This window comes from Danio rerio, chromosome 7 (genome assembly GCF_049306965.1).
Source record: "Danio rerio strain Tuebingen ecotype United States chromosome 7, GRCz12tu, whole genome shotgun sequence".
NCBI classification, from domain to species: domain Eukaryota; kingdom Metazoa; phylum Chordata; class Actinopteri; order Cypriniformes; family Danionidae; genus Danio; species Danio rerio.
In genome coordinates, this window is record NC_133182.1 from 33386955 (window position 1) to 33404847 (window position 17893).

At 37.0% G+C, this 17893-nt stretch overlaps 2 protein-coding genes across 4 annotated transcripts in view; one reads left to right on the top strand and one right to left on the bottom strand.

Moving 5' to 3' along the window:
- coro2ba (coronin, actin binding protein, 2Ba) overlaps window positions 1-9968 on the top strand; it is a 72618-nt gene extending 62650 nt beyond the window's left edge. For both annotated transcript variants that reach the window (XM_683629.8, XM_073908721.1), the window contains exons 9-12: window positions 498-610; window positions 3336-3426; window positions 3518-3657; window positions 5741-9968. In XM_683629.8, the coding sequence (XP_688721.4) occupies window positions 498-610; window positions 3336-3426; window positions 3518-3657; window positions 5741-5905 (509 nt within the window). In that variant the 3' untranslated portion in view covers window positions 5906-9968. The remainder of the gene's footprint in view (window positions 1-497; window positions 611-3335; window positions 3427-3517; window positions 3658-5740) is intronic.
- A 1064-nt stretch (window positions 9969-11032) lies between these two features.
- On the bottom strand, window positions 11033-16960 carry anp32a (acidic (leucine-rich) nuclear phosphoprotein 32 family, member A). Of its 2 annotated transcripts, XM_073906207.1 has the most exons (8): window positions 16593-16960; window positions 15288-15352; window positions 13013-13162; window positions 12793-12915; window positions 12424-12622; window positions 12205-12323; window positions 12067-12121; window positions 11033-11961 (listed from the first exon to the last, which is right to left on the bottom strand). In XM_073906207.1, the coding sequence occupies exons 1-8, from the start codon at window positions 16606-16608 to the stop codon at window positions 11897-11899; spliced, it is 792 nt and encodes a 263-aa protein (XP_073762308.1). In that variant the 5' UTR covers window positions 16609-16960; the 3' UTR covers window positions 11033-11896. The 2 variants fall into 2 exon arrangements, with proteins under 2 accessions (XP_073762308.1, NP_956280.1); NM_199986.1 differs by lacking the exon at window positions 16593-16960 and having other exon boundaries at window positions 11036-11961; window positions 15288-15428.
- Between the last annotated feature and the right edge of the window lie 933 nt (window positions 16961-17893).

The following is a 17893-nucleotide window of genomic DNA, read 5'->3' on the forward strand; positions in this document are numbered from 1 at the left end:
GACAGATAGTTTCACTATGTAAGACCTGTTTTTGTTTAAAAGATAATTTCCATAAATACATTTGGTAAATTTCCTATTGTATATATAGAGAAACTGAATTTTTGATCAGTAACGTGCTTTGCTAAGAACTTAATTTGTACAACTTTCAAGGTAATTTTCTTAAAATTTAGAGTTTATTTTAACCTTCATATATCATATTTTTTAATATTTGTATGATATTGTCCTATACCAAACATTGAAACATCAACAGATAGCTTATTTATTTATTAAATCTCAAATTAAATAATTATGATTTTTTTTTTTTTTTGTGGTCCAAGGTCACATTTGGATATGCTATCTTTTGGATATGCTCTTAATAGAGTTTTGGGGAATGTCAATAAATAAAATTGTATACTGATAATTAGATAATTATACTTATAATTATTATAAATAATATATTAAGTAATTATCATGTTTAGCTAATCACATGTTCTTCTGTCACATGTGTGTTTGGACAGGAGTGATGCCGAAGCATGGACTGGATGTAGGAGCATGTGAAGTCTTCAGGTTTTATAAGTTGGTGACTCTAAAGGGCCTGATTGAGCCCATCTCTATGATCGTGCCTAGAAGGGTAAGCATGAGGATATTTGCTCACCGTCACAGTTAAATGCATTATTGAGAGATTGAAGGATGAGAGAAATTTGTGCTAGAAGTCGTGGCAGGTTGGAGGAATAAAGGAATTTATAAGTTGTTCATTTAGAGGACAATATCACCTTTTTTTGCTGGTGTAACTGGTCCTTCAATGAAATGGGATGAGCCATGTAAATTAATAAATAATCTCCAAGTGTGTCACAGCATGTGTGTTTTGTTCTCTGTACAAAATGGGCATTGACAGTTTGGCCTATTATCAGAGGACTTTAAAACCCCTGTGAAAGAAACCAAATCCTCATGACACCACAAATTTAAAACACTACAAAATAAATTTAGTGCCAATTCAGTGCACACAGTTCTGATATTTTTGATATTTGAGAAAGCTGATGTTGGAGAGCTAACCATTGAATTCAGCAGTTACAAGAAGTTGAGCTCTAAATATGGAAGCAGTTACATTCACATTCAATAGTATGCTTAACCCTATTTTTGAAGCAAATTATTTACTAACTTATTGTTTAGGTAGATTTTTTACCCCTTCAAAATATTATTTTTAATTCAAATTTATATGTACAATATAATTTCAAAGCAACTTTACAGCAAAGAGCTCCATCAAATAGCAAGTTAAAGGCAATTTACTAAAATGAATATAGTGTTTTTAAACAACCATGGAATAAAGATCTTACCTAACAAAACCTTTTTATTTTACTTTTTATACTTTTTAAGCATTAAAGCACATCTAGCACTTGCTAAAAAGTATACAATGCTTAGTAGCTAAAAAGTATACAATTGATTTATGATTTTATTGATTTATTTTGAGAAAAGACAGATAGTTAAGATCTTTATTTCTTGGCTCGTATGATTTTGAGCCCATAAAAGCTGCATTGAAACTATAATTTGGAAGTTCAAATTATTGAGCCGTACAAAGGTGCTCCCTTATGGAGACAAATCCTAGAAAAATCCTAGAAAATTCTCTTTAGAACGTTAATTTCTTCTTGACTAAACAAAAGAAATAAACTGATTTCTTGGATGACAAGCAAGTGAGTAAATTGTCAAGAAATGTTCATTCTGGAAGTGAACTAATCTGTTAATTTGCTTGCTTTATATAATAATTTATTGTTAAGCTATGTTGAATATATTGCATAAACTACAATACAAATAGACTTGTGTTTTTCTGTAATATTGGGAAGAAAAAAAAAATAATGCATTCAAAGTCTTGGCGCAAAAAAAAAAAAATTAAAAGATTTCCTCATATGCAGCCTCAAAATGCGTCCTTCGTTTCGCCAAGAATAAAGGGCACAATCGGTGGATCCTTCGCGAACTCAAACATCTCAAAATTCATTGCACCCTGATAACGGCAGGACGTTTTTAAAAGAAAACTCTGGATTAAATTTTATTACTGCTTATTAACAGCAGCTGCTACTTTTGCCTGGTGATGAGATCTGTCCTCTAGGCCAGTGGTTCTCAAAGTGGGGGTCGGGACCCCCTGGGGAGTCGCGGGACAATGACAAGGGGTCGCTTGGTGATATCCAAAACTCAAATAAATTTTATTAAACTATTAGAATTACCATATTTTATTCATTACTGACAGAATATAGTTAATAGTTGCATTAAAGAAACAACAACATAAAAATAACAATCAGCCATCAGCCTTTAATTTTAAAAGCAAAATGTAATTAAATCCATAAATGACTTTAAAAAACATTATATGGCTAATAGACTGTTGCATTTTTGTGTTGTCAATAAGCTCATGTTTATATTTGCCTATAGTTGTGTATGCAATATTTACAGTACAACCACCTTGAAAAATGGGGGTCGCGAGCCACTGATATGATTATTTTTGGGGTCGCGGGCTGAAAAGTTTGGGAACCCCTGCTCTAGGCTAGTTTGTCTCATTTCAAAATGCTCTGTTCGGTCTGTGTGGACTTCGCAGTACTCACTTTTAAAGTCTGCATCCTTCGGAGGATGCAGCCTCTGAAATGAGACAGCTTATTTCACCACACAATATATATTCTTTTTATATATTTAACTACCTTGAAATTTAGGAAGCATTAAAAATGTTTTTCTTGTTTCCAAAGCAACTGCTGGTTATCTTTATTTGTAGCATAAACATTAAAATTAGGCAACCCTAAATCAACTTTAACATAATATAATATAATTTTCCCTAAGATATTGGGTTACCTTTTCATCCAGAGTTCACGCAGTGCACTAATTACATATCCTGAAGCAAACTTAAAAGGGCTTATTACAATGAACATGATAATAATAGTGTGCATTATGTGACCCTCTGGAGACTGACATAATACTTCATACTTCTGCCTAATATTAATGAATAACCTTAATGTAATTACACACATAATGTAACAAATGTAAGGTAAGACTGACTGTTTAAGGCTTCTGGCTTGTTTGTTGCACTTTATCAATTTGTGTTGATAGATTTCGGTTCAAGATGCATATTCAAAAAAAAATAAAAATTCTCATCAGCTCTAAATCATAAATCTCCACTTATATAAACCAAACTTCACACTTTTATTCATATCAAATCAATCAGCTTTTCAGTTCATAGAAAATATGCCTGTTTATATACAGCAATTTGTTATTTTTCTGGCTATTTTCGGGATATAAAGACATAGCCAAAAACATTTGATTCTAAACTAGTAAATAATTCTCAACCCTGTTCAACACTTAAAAACCCTCTTATTTTGCAGTCGGAGACGTATCAGGAGGACATTTACCCCATGACTCCTGGGACAGAACCGGCTCTGTCTGCTGATGAGTGGCTCAGTGGCATCAACCGAGGTGAAGAGCTAAACTTATTTTCAGAATGACAATATTTGAAAAGACAAAAGACTGAAACCAATCACCAAAATTTCTTCATCTGCACGCCCAGGCCCCGTTCTCATGTCCTTAAAAGAGGGCTACAACAGACCCAACAAGCTGGTGTTCAAGGCACCCGTGAAGGAGAAGAAGGGTGGAGTGGTCAATGGCATTGACCTGCTAGAAAACGTGCCTCCCCGTACAGAGAATGAGGTGTTTACCTGGTTTATTATGAGTTTTGAAGAACTGAAGGTAGAATTTCAGACAGAGAGCAGCGTTTAATTTTTAAACCACTTGAAAAGTGTATAGCTGTTTATCAGAATAAATGTGATTAAAAAATCAGTTATTGTTCCAAATATTGATTTCTCAACACTTCTGAAGTTTAAACATTGCTATTGTGCTGCCTAATTTGAATATAAATGTATGAAAACTATAAGAACCAATTAAATTGAATTTTATTTATGTTAAATTAGCAAAAATTTGAAAAGCAAAACTTGATAATATTGTACTAATAATTAAATTTTTAATATAGAAGATATGCTTATGTCTCTTCTATAAAGGAAGGAGATGTCATGAAGATGCAAGCAAAACAGTTTTTTGACTGTGTGATATACATTGCATGCGGAAAGTATTTATAGCGCTTGACTTTTTCCACATTTTTTTATTTTACAATCTTACTCTAAAATAGATTCAATTCATTTATTTCCTCAAGATTCTACACACAATACTCCATAATGACAATGTGAAAAAATATTTGTTTTTAATTTTTGCAAATTTATTAAAAATAAAAAACCTGAAAAATCACATGTACATAAGTATTCACAGCCTAAATTGAGCTCAGGCACATTCTTTTCCCACTGATCATTCATCAGCATCATGCTGTGGGGATGTTTTTCAGCAGCAGGAACTGAGAGACTAGTCAGGATAGAGGGTTTGGCAATGTACAGAGACATCCTGAATGAAAACTTGCTTCTGAGTGCTCTTGATCTCAGATTGGGGTGACGGTTCATCTTCCAGCTGGACAATGACCCAAAGCACAACGCCAAAATATTAATGGAGTGACTTCACAACAGCTCAGTAAATGTCCTTGAGTGGCTAAGCCAGAGCCCAGATCTAAATCCTATTGAACATCTCTGGAGAGATCTGAAAATGGCTGTACACTGTCGCTTTCCTTTCTACCTGATGGAGCTTGAGAGGTACTGCAAAGAGGTATGGGCAAAAATTCCCAAAGATAGGTGTGCCAAGCTTGTGGCATCATATTCAAAAAGACTTGAGGCTGTAATTGCTGTCAAAGGTGCATCAACAAAGTTATAAGCAAAGGCTGTCAATACTTATGCACATGTGATTTTTCAGGTTTTTTATTTTTAATAAATTTGCAGTAATTTCAAAAAATGTTTTCACATTGTCATTATGGGGTATTGTGTGCAGAATTTTAAAGAATTAATTAATTAAATCCATTTTGGAATAAGGCTGTAACTTAAAAAATGTGGAAAAAGTGAAGCACTATAAACTGTAGTTAAGTTAATTTGTTATTAAAACTTTGTTCGAAACAACATCACTTATCTTATGTTACTCGCGTTCGAATTCCGCTTGTTCAAAGAAATAAATAAGACAAGAAGTGATGTATTGATGGCACATACGTTTGCACAACATAATTAAGTTTGCAGATGTTTCTAAATTATGAAATTCAGAGAAACTGTCCTAATGTTCTCTTTCATTTATTCCATAGCTGTATATATACAGTTGAAGTCAAAATGATTAGCCTTTGTGTAAAATTCTAATTATTTTTCTAATATTTCCTGATAGTAGTTTTTTTGCAGCACATTTTTAAACTAATAGTTTCAATAATTAATTTCTAAGTAATTCATAAATTAATTAAACTAATATCTAAGTATTTGACATGCTGACAGTCCATAATAGTTTAATATTTTTTACAAGATGCTAGTAAATTGCTTAAAGTACAAACTAGGGGGGTTAGATAAAGTAGGCAAGTCATTGGACTAACAGTGGTTTGTTCTGTACCCAATCAAAAAAGAATCATTCATTAAGGGTGCTAATAATATTGACCATAGCCGGTTTTATTTATTTTAGTTTTTCATGTTTTTCTTCCTGCCAACATAAAATAATTAAAACTTTCTCCCGAAGAAATATATAAAACTAAATACTGTGAAAAAAAATGTCCTTGCTCTGTGAAAAATCACTTGTGAAATATTTGAGAAAGATTTCACAGCAGCACTAATGTTTTTGTCTTCCACTCTCCGTGTGTTTGTGTAACCCTGTGCGTTGTGCTCTCCAGCTCTTGCGGATGTTCTTCAGACAGCAGGAGGAGTTGCGTCGACTGAAGGACGAACTCACACAGAAGGACATTAAGATTCGACAGCTGGAGCTGGAGCTCAATAACATCAGGAACAGCCCGAACATCAACAACAACAATAACAACAGCAATGGTAGCAGCATTTGACACAGAACTGTTGATTTCCTAAAGTGACACACTACAAGCTCCAAACACTGCTGAAACACGGGCTTCCTCTTTCCTAACACTCAAATATCCTTCCTTCAAGACCGCAGGAGAGCCGGCGCTTGTCTTCATAAAGCAGTGTTTCAATCTGACCGCAGTGTTGACCCCACAGCTGCTGTGTGCTAAGTTGACTTTACTGGAGCGATGATTCACTAACCGGGTGAAAAATCTCCCATCACATGACCTTCAGTCACACTACGGGTCAACCTGAAGTGGTTTTGGTACAAGCTATCCATTGCATTTTCATCTCACAATTGTAGACATTACTAGATTGAATTATTAGAACTATTTATTATTTTCTTTTTTTTGCGCTACTTCTAAACAGCTTAATGACCCCATATAGAGATTAAAAAATGAGTAAGACGTGCTTCCCCCATCCAGCTGTTATCTCTTGTAAACATTAGGTCTATTGCATCATTATGATATGACCCACAGTGCTGTTTTAAAGGGATAGTTTACCAAGCAATGCTTGTTGCAAATTTGTACAAATATTTTTAATTCTGCTCCACACAAAAAAAGTAGTATGCTCAGCAGGCACCTTGATGTCAAAACGACATCAAAAACACATCAGTAATGTCAGTTGACTACCTTGATGTCAAAACGACATCAAATTGGTATCTAAAATAGGTGTCAAAACCAGACCAAAATCTATTACAGGATTGTCATGCAGCCCATTTTTAATCATGTTTTGTTTTGATAGCAGTATTAGATGTCAATTTGATGTCGTTTTGACATCAATTTATTTAAATCCATTGTAGGAATACACAATTAAGTGTAAATTTGTTGTTTGAAATTTAAGCTTTTAGATTAATGATAGTTTTCTTATATTAAACTTTTAGTGTCATTGTTTTGGTGGTCAAAATGGAATCAATGTGTGAATGTCAAATGTATGTCAAGGTTTTGACATCAAATAATTAATTCATTCATTCATATTCTTTTCGGCTTAGTCCCTTTATTTATAAGGGGTTGCCAAAGCGGAATGAACCGCCAACTTATCCAGCATATATTTAAGCAGTAAATGCCCTTCCAGCTGCAACCTATTACTGGGAAACACACATACACTCTCATTCACACTCATACTCTACGGACAATTTAGCTTACCCAATTCTTTTCTTTGAACTTGTGGGGGAAACCCACTCGAACATGGGGAGAACATGCAAACTTCACACAGAAATGTCAACTAGCGACCTTCTTTCTGTGAGGCGTTCGTGCTTCCCACTGCGCCACCATGGCGCCCTGACATCAAATAAATTAGCATTTTTGATGTTTAATTTTTTACCCCGCCCTCCAATCCTCAGATTTTTTGGGACAGTCTGTTACACCACTGGGTCACCAACTTTAGTATAGTATCTGATTGCAGCAGCCGCCCAAATTCCACTCTATAGTACAGTTACTAACACCACAGTACAGTTACTGACACCAGACCTACTACTCGCTGTCCCGGAATTTCATAGACAAATGTTAGCAGGTTTGTTTTGATATCAAGGTGTCCACTGGGTTTTGGTAACCAGACAGTTGACAGTAGCCATTGACCATGATTTAGAGCAGAGGTGTCCAATCTCAGTCCTGGAGAGTCGGTGCCCTGCAAAGTTTAGCTCCAACCCCAATCAGACACCTGGGCTAGCTAACCAAGCTCTTTCTAGGCTTTCTAGAAACATCCTTGCAGGTGTGTTTAGGCAATTTAGAGCAAAAAATCTGCAAGACATCGGCCCTTCAGGACCCAGCAACTTGAAGGTGTGTATTGTAAATGGTTAGAAGCTATCCCTTTTTAATGTTGAAAACACAACAGTTCTATAATCGTAATTGATGAATGACATTTTTCCTGTTGACACCCTCCTAAATCCTGAAGTACAGAGCTTGTAGTAAAACAATTTTGTGTCTGCAGTGTGAATTATGTTATAAGTCAGTTAACAGGTTAAATTATAAGCGTTGCAAAGGGGTCATGAATTGTATATTTTATTTTTATTGCATTATTTGAGGTCCACTTGTCGTTCTTTTTCATAATCATATTTTGAAGTAATTGGCTGTTTTCTATCTCGTCTCATTTTCAAACCCTGTTTTGATTGGCATGCCATATTCAAGACTCCAAAGTAAATGGTCACTGTTGGGTAACTGTTTGACATACTAAAATAATAGATAAACACTGCTTTGATGGATTCTAAAAAACAATACGAGTCACTAAGGTTAAAAACTTTCAATGACTATCAAACAATAGTTAATAGATAAACCACCAATACACATGGTAAAAATACAATGTTGCATTTGTATTTTTAATGTATAGTCAACATCTTTTATTTTAGTCTTTGTGAAAAGCCTGCATTAAACGTCTTATTTATGACCAATCCACACTCAAATGATGCAAAAAATAAATAAATAAATAAATAAATAAATGAATGAATGAATGAATAAACAAAATAATAATAGTAAAAGAAACAAAGGAACAGTGTTTTACTGATGAGAGTTGGAACACTTTTTTCTAATGTTCTGCCTTTTCTCATGATGTATTGTTATTTTCAGCAGCATCTCTATATACAGTATCAATAGAGGGAATTTGATTACCCAATTCATGGCCCCTTCAATTGAAAGGAACTGTTTATTGCAAAAATTTAAATATAATTATAATTTACCCTCCCTTAAGTGGTTCAAACTTTAATGAGCTTCTTTTTTTTGTTGAACACTAAAGAAGACATTTTGAAGAATGTTTGAATCTGGAAACCCGACATCCAGTAAAGAAAATTATCCTATGGAGGTGAAAGGCTACCCGTTTCAAACATTATTCAAAGTATTCTCTTAAAGGTTTAACAGAAGAATTAAATTTTTGGGCGAACTACCTTTACATTTATTGAAATGATTTTACAGTATAGATGAAGCAATGTCAGGTTTTATCGTTTATTACACTTTGCACCTGATGATGCATTTAAAAAACTTTTTAAAATTCCACTAATTGTATAGTCATTAATTGAATTAGTGATAGAGGTAGTGTTAGATGACATGCACTGTAGTTTGAAGGGAAGGCAAATGTTGAGAAAAAATGTGGTATAAAGAAAGTTCAGTGTTGTAGGATGCATTTTTGATTCAGTTTGATGAAGGAATGGTAATATCCTATTTTAGAGACAGACTGTGATTTATAACTCATAATGAAGCACTGTTATATTTTATTAACCTTTAAATCAAGCCTATTTATTGATTTCCATGTTCAGTTCGCACTTTTAAATGAAGGTTTTTGTCTTCAGGTTTTTTTGGTTTGAGCTTGTAACCACTTATCCTTGCCATTTCATAATTGTCAAATTATTTACATCTTAAAGTGCTTCTTAGTTTGAATGTATATTGCTGTCGATAGCATTGTATTCAGCATTCAACTTTCAGTGTAAGCCCCTTCAAATGTTGTACACAGGTTTCGGTTGTGCAAATATTATGCAATGTTTCAGTTCTTGAAGGAATAGTTTACCCCAAAATGAAAAATTACTCATTATTTGCTCACCATTAGTCAGTTTGAAACCTTTATGAAGTTCTTTTTTTCTGTTGAACACAAAAGATATTTTAAAGAATGTCACATATTTTTACATTGGATATTTTTATTGATATGTTTTGTTTTCAACAGAAAAAAAAACTTAAAGAGGTTTCTGACAAATTAATGATGAGTAAACGATGACGATTTTTAATTTTGTGTGAACTATCACATTTAAATCTTACTTTATTAATTAAAATATGCTAACATATTTATTTTGCCACCAAACTAGACTTTTCTAATGTTTTTAATACCACATTTGCTCAAACCTCTGATGTGATGTGTAAAGATGTTATCCATACTGATCGCTTTATTCCTGAATAACCCATGATTATGAATTAGCGCTCACCTCGATTGACCAGCATGGGAAGCAAACTCTTGTCCACCTCAGAAATACAGCCCTGAGTATTAAAAAAATTTCCTTGCTGACGCTATTTAATTAAAACAATATGCTGTTGAGCTTTGTGAATATTTTGCCTCATAAAACAATAACACAAACTGCAGCCGCTCCGGATTCGTTATTAAATAGTAATAGCTGGTTTAATGTAGTGACACCAGGGGGCAGTACAACCTCAGCTTTTAACATGTCAGCTCGTAGGCCTACACTTGACACGGAGCAAACATTACACAGCATCCCTCGAAAGGACACGAACAATTGTTCTAGGAAAAAATAGGTTCTTTTCTAGCACATGAAGTAATTGTTAAAACAATAACATACCATAAAACGAACAAACGTAGTGCCTTGATGAATTCCGTGGTGTCAATACTTGCTATACTCTGGCCCTGCATTTGGCACCAGCTCACTGCCTACATGAGCACAATCAATGTTGAAATAGTTTGTGCTGACGGTGCCAGAATAACTATAAGACATTAAGCTAACCATTGTCTTTGATTAAAATGTAGAACATTAATAAGTAATCAGCACTCTGTAGGGCACTATTCTTTATTATGATGAACTGACTATACACCATGTTGCAGAAAAGGTAACTGCATACTACTAAAAAAAAAAAAAATTCCTGCTGAAAATATGCTGCATTGAGTTTACTTTATCTAGACTCACTAATTTACCTGTCACTTTTACACTAAAATATAGTGATAAGATCAAACAACACACCTTAATTACACTCCACGCAATGCTTTCATGCTCTTGTTAACAAAGCACATACTTATACAGGAAATATCCATTTGCACAAAAACGCTGCTTTTTATTCATGTGAAATCTGGTCTTCTTTTTAATAATATTTTTTTTTTTAAATCAGTGATCGGACAACTGTATACAGCTCAGTTAAAACTGTATGGTTTGTATTTAAATAATTGGCATGGCGCCTCCGAATACTTACACAATATCCAGATCATCAAAGATACACAAGCTATTTTCCCTGAGCTTCACAATGCATTGTCACTATGTTCAATTAACCCGCAATATCAGAGGTGAGATTATATACACTTGGCATCACTGCAAATACATAATCTAGCGATCAAGTGTGTAATCACAGTTAATTACAATACGTGGATTTCTGTGGCCGTCAGAACAGAGACAGTTCAAAGTACCATAGAGCCGCTTGTGTTTTCATTCATTTTATTACAGTTAATGGTTACAACTGAGATTATTTGTGAAAATGTCTGCCATTATCAAAGGGAATCAGAAAAAAATATATTTGGTCATTATTTACAAAGAACACGAAACCTCTGAAACTATCCACACAAAAGGGAAAAGGGGATCAGGACTCATTTGACAAGGGCAGACATTCGGCTCTGAACATTTAAAAAAGAAATCAAATCAAATAGAACAAAAAAAAATAATCACATTGAGAGGTTGAACTGTGCATGTCTAAGCAGACATCTTGATGTATTCTTCATGCCTAAACAGCACGTCACAAGGTGGTGGTGATGATGATGAAGAAGAAGAAAACACCAAAGAAACAAAATACACAAATAAAAGATGCAATAAAAAAGTGGGTTAGAAAATGTTCTTCCTTGAAATCCAGTAGTCAACTTTAAAATAGAGTCAGCCATGCACTTCTAAAAGGTTTTTGGTTGTTTTTTTTTTTGTTTGTTTGTTTTTTTTAATACATAAGTCATCACCAGCATTTAGGCATCAACAGTAAAGACAGGGGAAAATTACAAGAGCATACTGGTCTGTTTTTTTTTCCAACAATAATAAATTTCCACACTGTGTTGTCAGCCATTTGAAGAGCTTTTGGGTGAAAATGAAGGGAATCAAACTGAAAGTACAAACCAAACCAAAAGAAAACAACAACAACATCAACAACGAAAAAAAGGCTAAAAACAAATATTTAAACTGTGTCCTCGTTTATACTAACCCACCCCCTACCAGTTGAAGACCTCCCCAAACCATCGCAGAGTGACAATAGGACAGATATACAGGGGTTAAACGGTCAGATCACAATGAGGGGAGTGCATGTTCAGTCATCATCTTCCTCCCCTTCCTCATCCAGCTCTCTTTTCCTCTTCAGACCTCGCTCCTCTTCTGTAAACAACACAGGAGGACCAGGCGTTACTCTCACCCTGCACTCAATTGGCATGTGGTAGCACCTGCTTTAATCTCAAAAACATGCTTAGTGTATTCACTCACCAAAGTCTTCCTCATCATCTACCTCGCCGTCATTTAACTCCTCTTCCTCCTCTTCCTAAAAGTGAGACAAACGGCACAGATGTACACCATGTATCTGCATTCATGCATAGAAAGAAAGCATCATGTGTCCACATTAACCTCTCCGCTGATGTCCTCTTCTTCTTCCTCTTCTCCCTCTTCCTCATCATCCTCCTCTCCCTCTTCTTCATCTTCTTCTCCTGGAGCTGCATCTTCATCGTAGTCCTCCTCTTCTCCCTCTGCGCACACAAAATTAGGTCAATGACAAATGAATTTCTTAATCTCCATTTTAGAAAAAAAATCATCATCTCAGAGCAGCCGGAGTGTTTGGAAACGCACCGTCTTCTTCATCATCCTCATCGTCTAGACCTTCAACGTAAGCTTCAGCATCAGAGTCTGGCGCTTCTTTATCTTCTTTGTCATAGCCGTCGAGATACGTCAACTGAGGGAGCAGCTTGAAAACATTTTCTCTGTAGTCGTTCAGGTTTGTCACCTCGCAGTTGAACAAGTCTAAACTTTTCAGGCTTTCCAATTTTTTCTGTTGAGGAAAGAGGACAGTGAAAAAAACAAACACTGATAAGCATTTGACAACCAACAACAAAATTTTGAGGTTTGTAGTCGGTATTGGTAATACTTCCACACATCAATATTAATAATAAATGTTTATCAGCACATGACTCCGTTAGCACTAGTATGAACGCAGCTTACCAGGGGTTCGATGGTGCTGAGGTCTTTAATTTTGTTGCCACTGAGGTTGAGATGGGTGAGGTTGGGACATTTCCCTGCCAGTACCTCCAGACCCCCTGAGATTCTGTTATCGCTGAGCTCGAGCTGCGGAGAACATGATTCAGTAGCAAATTAATAAGACCTAGCAAAACTTTACACCGCTGGCACTTGTGAAAAAAATTAACAAGAAGCTGCTCGTTACCTTTTTGAGTTTGTTAAGCTTCGGCAAATTGGTGACTGATGTTAAGCCTACATTGATTGTGCTTAAAAATTCCAGTTCCTCAAACTCATCAGTGAGGCCCTCGATTTTGCCCTCATTTGACCGACAGTTGTCGAGCACAAGCTCTTTCACCTGTTCAAGGGCACATGAGAAGAAAAGGATATTAAAATGTTATGATTAATTAATAAAGCATTTGTTAGTCTGTACCTGCAACTTCAAAACAATTAGATGAACGAGGTGGTTAAATCAGCTGTTTGTAACTTCTTCAGTTTGCTTCTAATGTTATTGTTTACCACCAAAAAGCTAACCATATTAAAACTCACATAAAAAGGCACATTTTCATTTACTGTCTACATAATAATCAGCAATTACAGTGTCCTCTAAGTATGTTTTAGTCGATTATTTTATTGATTCCCACGTAGGAAATGTCATTTAAAATACACATTAGTGTAAAAGAAATTTCGTTTAAATGGTTTATAATTCTCAGAAATTACTTTTATATGGCATACAACACATTCATCCTCGAAGATAATTGGCTAAAGATAGAAAAAAACTGAGCACAATAAACACGCCACGACCGAGTCGGGCGCCATTCAGTTGTTAAGTTTACTTCAGCATGCGGTCTACAGTAACAGATAGGGGTGCGTGTTTGGGTGCTTTGACAAAACCTCACATTTGACTCTCCATCCAACAAAATGGCTGACTCCGCAACAAGCGGCGTACATTGTTTTCTCATTGGGAGAACATTTTACTATAGTGCGTGCTGGAACAGCAAAGCGAAGACGCGTAAACGATAGCCTGGGTGTTACACAAATGCATTACATTGTCTTGGAAGAGCGAAGACACGAGGACGGACCCAAGAATTCACGAGTAGGAGGGGCAGAGAGGCGCATGATAATGCAACGGACTCGCTCTTTAAGCGAAAGGTATTGACTTTCACGGAATAAAAATTAAATGTCCCGGCTTTAAACGGGCTCGGCTCTCGGTATTCAGCGCCTCTGCTCGGTTCAAAGCACGGAGACGAAGGCGGCGACGATTCTCTGCTCGATTAAATATCGTGCGTCTTTGTTGCTGGTTAAAATGGCGGCTTGTCCTAGATCTTGCAACTAGAGCAGCGCAGCTTCAAGTTGCGTAGCGCTCACATAAGCGCCCAGTCTGTCAATAACAAGCCGAGCCACACGGCTAAAAATCTCTTTATCCAGCCAGTGGAGACGCACAGAAGTGGCCAGAACACGGTTATGACATTTTAATTACGAGTTCTATTACAGCGTATTGGGGTATGCGTAATGGGGCAATGACGGGGTCCCTGATTATTGTTGCTCTGAATTCATCAGAGAACGTGGTTACACTTCAGATATCGTAAGATAAACACGGAGGACACAAGTGAAAGAGGGAATACCGATTTGGGTTTTGCATTCTGGCAATGTCGTCGACATATGCAGTTTTAAATAGGCTTGGGAACCTTTACGCAACAAGATACACTCTGACACGATTCTTTCTATAGCCAACAACAAATGTGTTCATATGTTTTTACAGTCATAACCAAACCAAATACGCGATGATTAGCAACGTGCCGAAAGCCCACGGAAAGATCCCGCCTAAGTATTTACACAACTTTCTTTGATTGAGAAACGAAAATGTTTTCCATTCCGGCTCAAATCCGTCAATAAAAGCCGTTTGCTGGAGAGATGCCACCAAATTTAGTTGACCGATCGGGTTATCGCGAGCTATCTGTCAAATCGTCTGCACAGCAATCCACAAAATGCGTCCCACAACAAGTTACCGAACTGGCCAACGACCACTGTGACTGGCAAGTATGAATGTTGAATTGAAAATGGATGTGCGAAAGTGTGAGAGAGGCATGAACTGACGGCGGGCGACTTTTGCAGCACTGAGGATGCAAAGGAAAAGGGCGCGTTCAGGGGCTACAAAGTTACAAATATGGCTTCTCACGCCGCTTCCCTTGTTTATACACTGAATGCATGCAGCTCTTGCAGTCTCAGACCACAGCATCACCAAAAGGTCTCGCGAAAGTTGGGGAAATTCGTCGGGAAAACTGGTAAACTTATGGGCCGCGTGAAGGTAGACTGAGATAACAACATCCAAGGCTCTAGGCTCGCAACAAAGTCGCCGCAAACTTTTCATTCAAGACATCAACTTGACGCGTGCACATCTAGTGTTGTCCATCCACGCAGAACTACTCTAACCAACAGTTTTAATAAAATCATATCACTCAGCAATTAATAAAGATGCTTACGTCTGACGGCGTCCGGTTCCGCAACTCCAGGTGAATTCTCTTTTTCATATCCATCTCTGTGAACTCTAAATGAGTGATTTAAACCAAAGAGCGCAGTTAGACTTGGAGTCTTTGCTGCACATTCAGCTATAGCCTCTTAACAAACTAGCTATTGCGAGTCTCACAAACATGATGCCTCAGAAGGTGGGAGTTGGGTGTGGGATTGTCGTCACCAGCGACCAATTAGAAACGCGCAACGGAATGTGAAAACACTCACAACTGAGCTGACGGCCAATCAGCGGCCGATTACAAACTGGGTGGGGTTACAGGAACAGTTAGGTTGATCCTGCGAATCTGTTTTAGGGTGACATCTATGCGATAAAATCAACCGAACTGGCGAAGGCGCCAGATACTAAATAGAGGTTATGGTAGTTGCTTTAGTTTTGAGTGGGGTTATGTACGCTAAGTTGAAGATAAACGAGTTATTTGTCTACCAAGGCGCTTTGAAATTAATAAAATTAAACGCAATGAAGCCCGCAAGGATCGTGTGAACGAGGGTGGTAAACATAAATATTTAGTCAGAGTGCTGCTTTCTGTTTTGAAGCATATAATTTCCTATCAGGTAAGTGCAGTCAGTCACTTTGGACTGATGGATGGTAGACCGTCAGGAAAACACGACCCCTCCCCCTTTTGGAGGGAATGCACGGTGGCGACCACTGACACTATCTGCGCTAAAATCTTCAATACTTATATTCTAGTTTACAGTGAACACAAAGTACGACACTGCGTGTAAGCATGAGTGTGATTGAAGCAGTGGCCGTTTTTGTCCCCGCTTAGATAAATGCTGATATGTAAACAACATGATGGTTTTAACATATGGATCATAATTAGTGAAAGCGAACAAAGTGACTGTTGCATAACAGTATGAGACGTACAGATTGTAACATCCCGACATCTCTAACGCTGTAAGTGGTGATATGACATGAATCGACGTAGTTTAATTATTACATCCGAGCCCAGCTATACGGCAGAGCCCATAAGTTACCAGTCTTATTAAAAACAAGTTTGTCACATGCACTTGACTGCCACATCGCACACTCCAACCACGAGCCCACGCTTTTTCCTACAGTTCAAACCGGCCAATCGTATTTCAGGGGGAGCATTCACTTCCGCTTCTCGCTTTGACTATTGTTGGTATTGAGGGGGAAAAAAACAAGGTCACCTGACTGTTCCCGGCGCCATCTTAATTCGCAAAATACAACACATTCAAATAATTATAATACCATTTATTGACTTTTAAAACGAACAAAAAGCAGCAGACTTTACCTATATTTGATGTCATGTCTGTGTGTCGCTCCGCTACCCCTTAGAAACAACTGTAGAGCAACTGCTTGGCGCATGATTGTTTTCACAAGTGCACCGGCTGGGTTGTTTGTTGAGAGAGCGCATTTCACTGGCGAATTTGTCGTTTTACAACGTTATTTCGAAATCACTTCACACCAGGACATTTTGCCCTTGAAGACAACAGAAAAAAAAATCTTCTTCTCTCGATCTGGCCACTGACTCCAACCCGCGCAAGCGGGCTGCTCTCAAGCCCTTTTGATTGTACTTGCGCATTAGTTGAGACCATTTTTCCTCTGGGTGTGTCTCACTCGTTGTCTGAACGCCCTTGCTAGCAGTACTGCATCAACTGTGTGTGTCAGTGTGTGTGTGTGTGGATTGCATTGCAGAGTGCGTGCACGATGTGCGCAGAGCCAAATCGCATTCGCACGCTTTGTGGCACACACGCACTCCTTTTCACACCACCGACGGCTAACTTTCGTGCGTGAAAGGCGAGGAACGTCACCAGGACAAAGCGTAGAAGATTAGCAAACGTGCACGAACATGTTTGGTCATGCGAGTCAGAAATGAACGTTCAAGAAACTAGTTTTTGCGGGGTAGACTTCACTGGTTTGAGAAATGTCCATGGGGATCGCGGATATCATGTGACACTCGCCGAGAAGCTTTAGATAGTTGCGTTAAAAAGCTATTTGGAGAAATGTGTGCTTATTTTAACTGGACAGTTGCATTGATTAAAAAAGATCAGTTCGTGACGTGTTCAGTCGTCAGCCTTGACATTCAGCCTCTTCAAAACAATGCTTTTCCTTTTCCAGGACCATCTTTCTTACACAATGTTTCTAGTTTTGTGATTTAGTTTCAGCATTTTTTAACCAAACTGAAATATCCAATATCAAGCAGTTAATCACAAGTGTGTTGTTCTCACCACTTCTACTCCATAAATAGATCTTTATTCATGACCTAAAAACAAATCATATTTTCTATTATTTATTTTAGGTCCAGAATTTAGTCATAGCTAGACGAAGCCAGCAGTACACACAGCACTGATCTCCTTTCATAAATGATTTGCCAGACTGCTTGCTGGACATTTGATTCGCTTTCTATATTTACCCACCTCTAAAATATCTCATTTGTAAACATGCTCATGATAATATTATTACTAATAAGACGAACAACAATAATGCATTGTATATGTGCCTTATCAAACTCAAAAGCATATTATATAATACAATGCAGCACATGCTCATTATGTATTTCCCTCTTAAATCTGGTCAATTGTAATGTGTACC

Excerpts from the sequence above, each read along its gene's own strand:
- anp32a (XM_073906207.1), bottom strand. Across the intron at positions 12,916-13,012 it reads AGCTTAACAAACTCAAAAAG|CTCGAGCTCAGCGATAACAG; the intron begins GTAACGAGCAGC and ends TGTTCTCCGCAG. Across the intron at positions 12,324-12,423 it reads TGAGGATGATGAAGAAGACG|AGGGAGAAGAGGAGGACTAC; the intron begins GTGCGTTTCCAA and ends TTGTGTGCGCAG.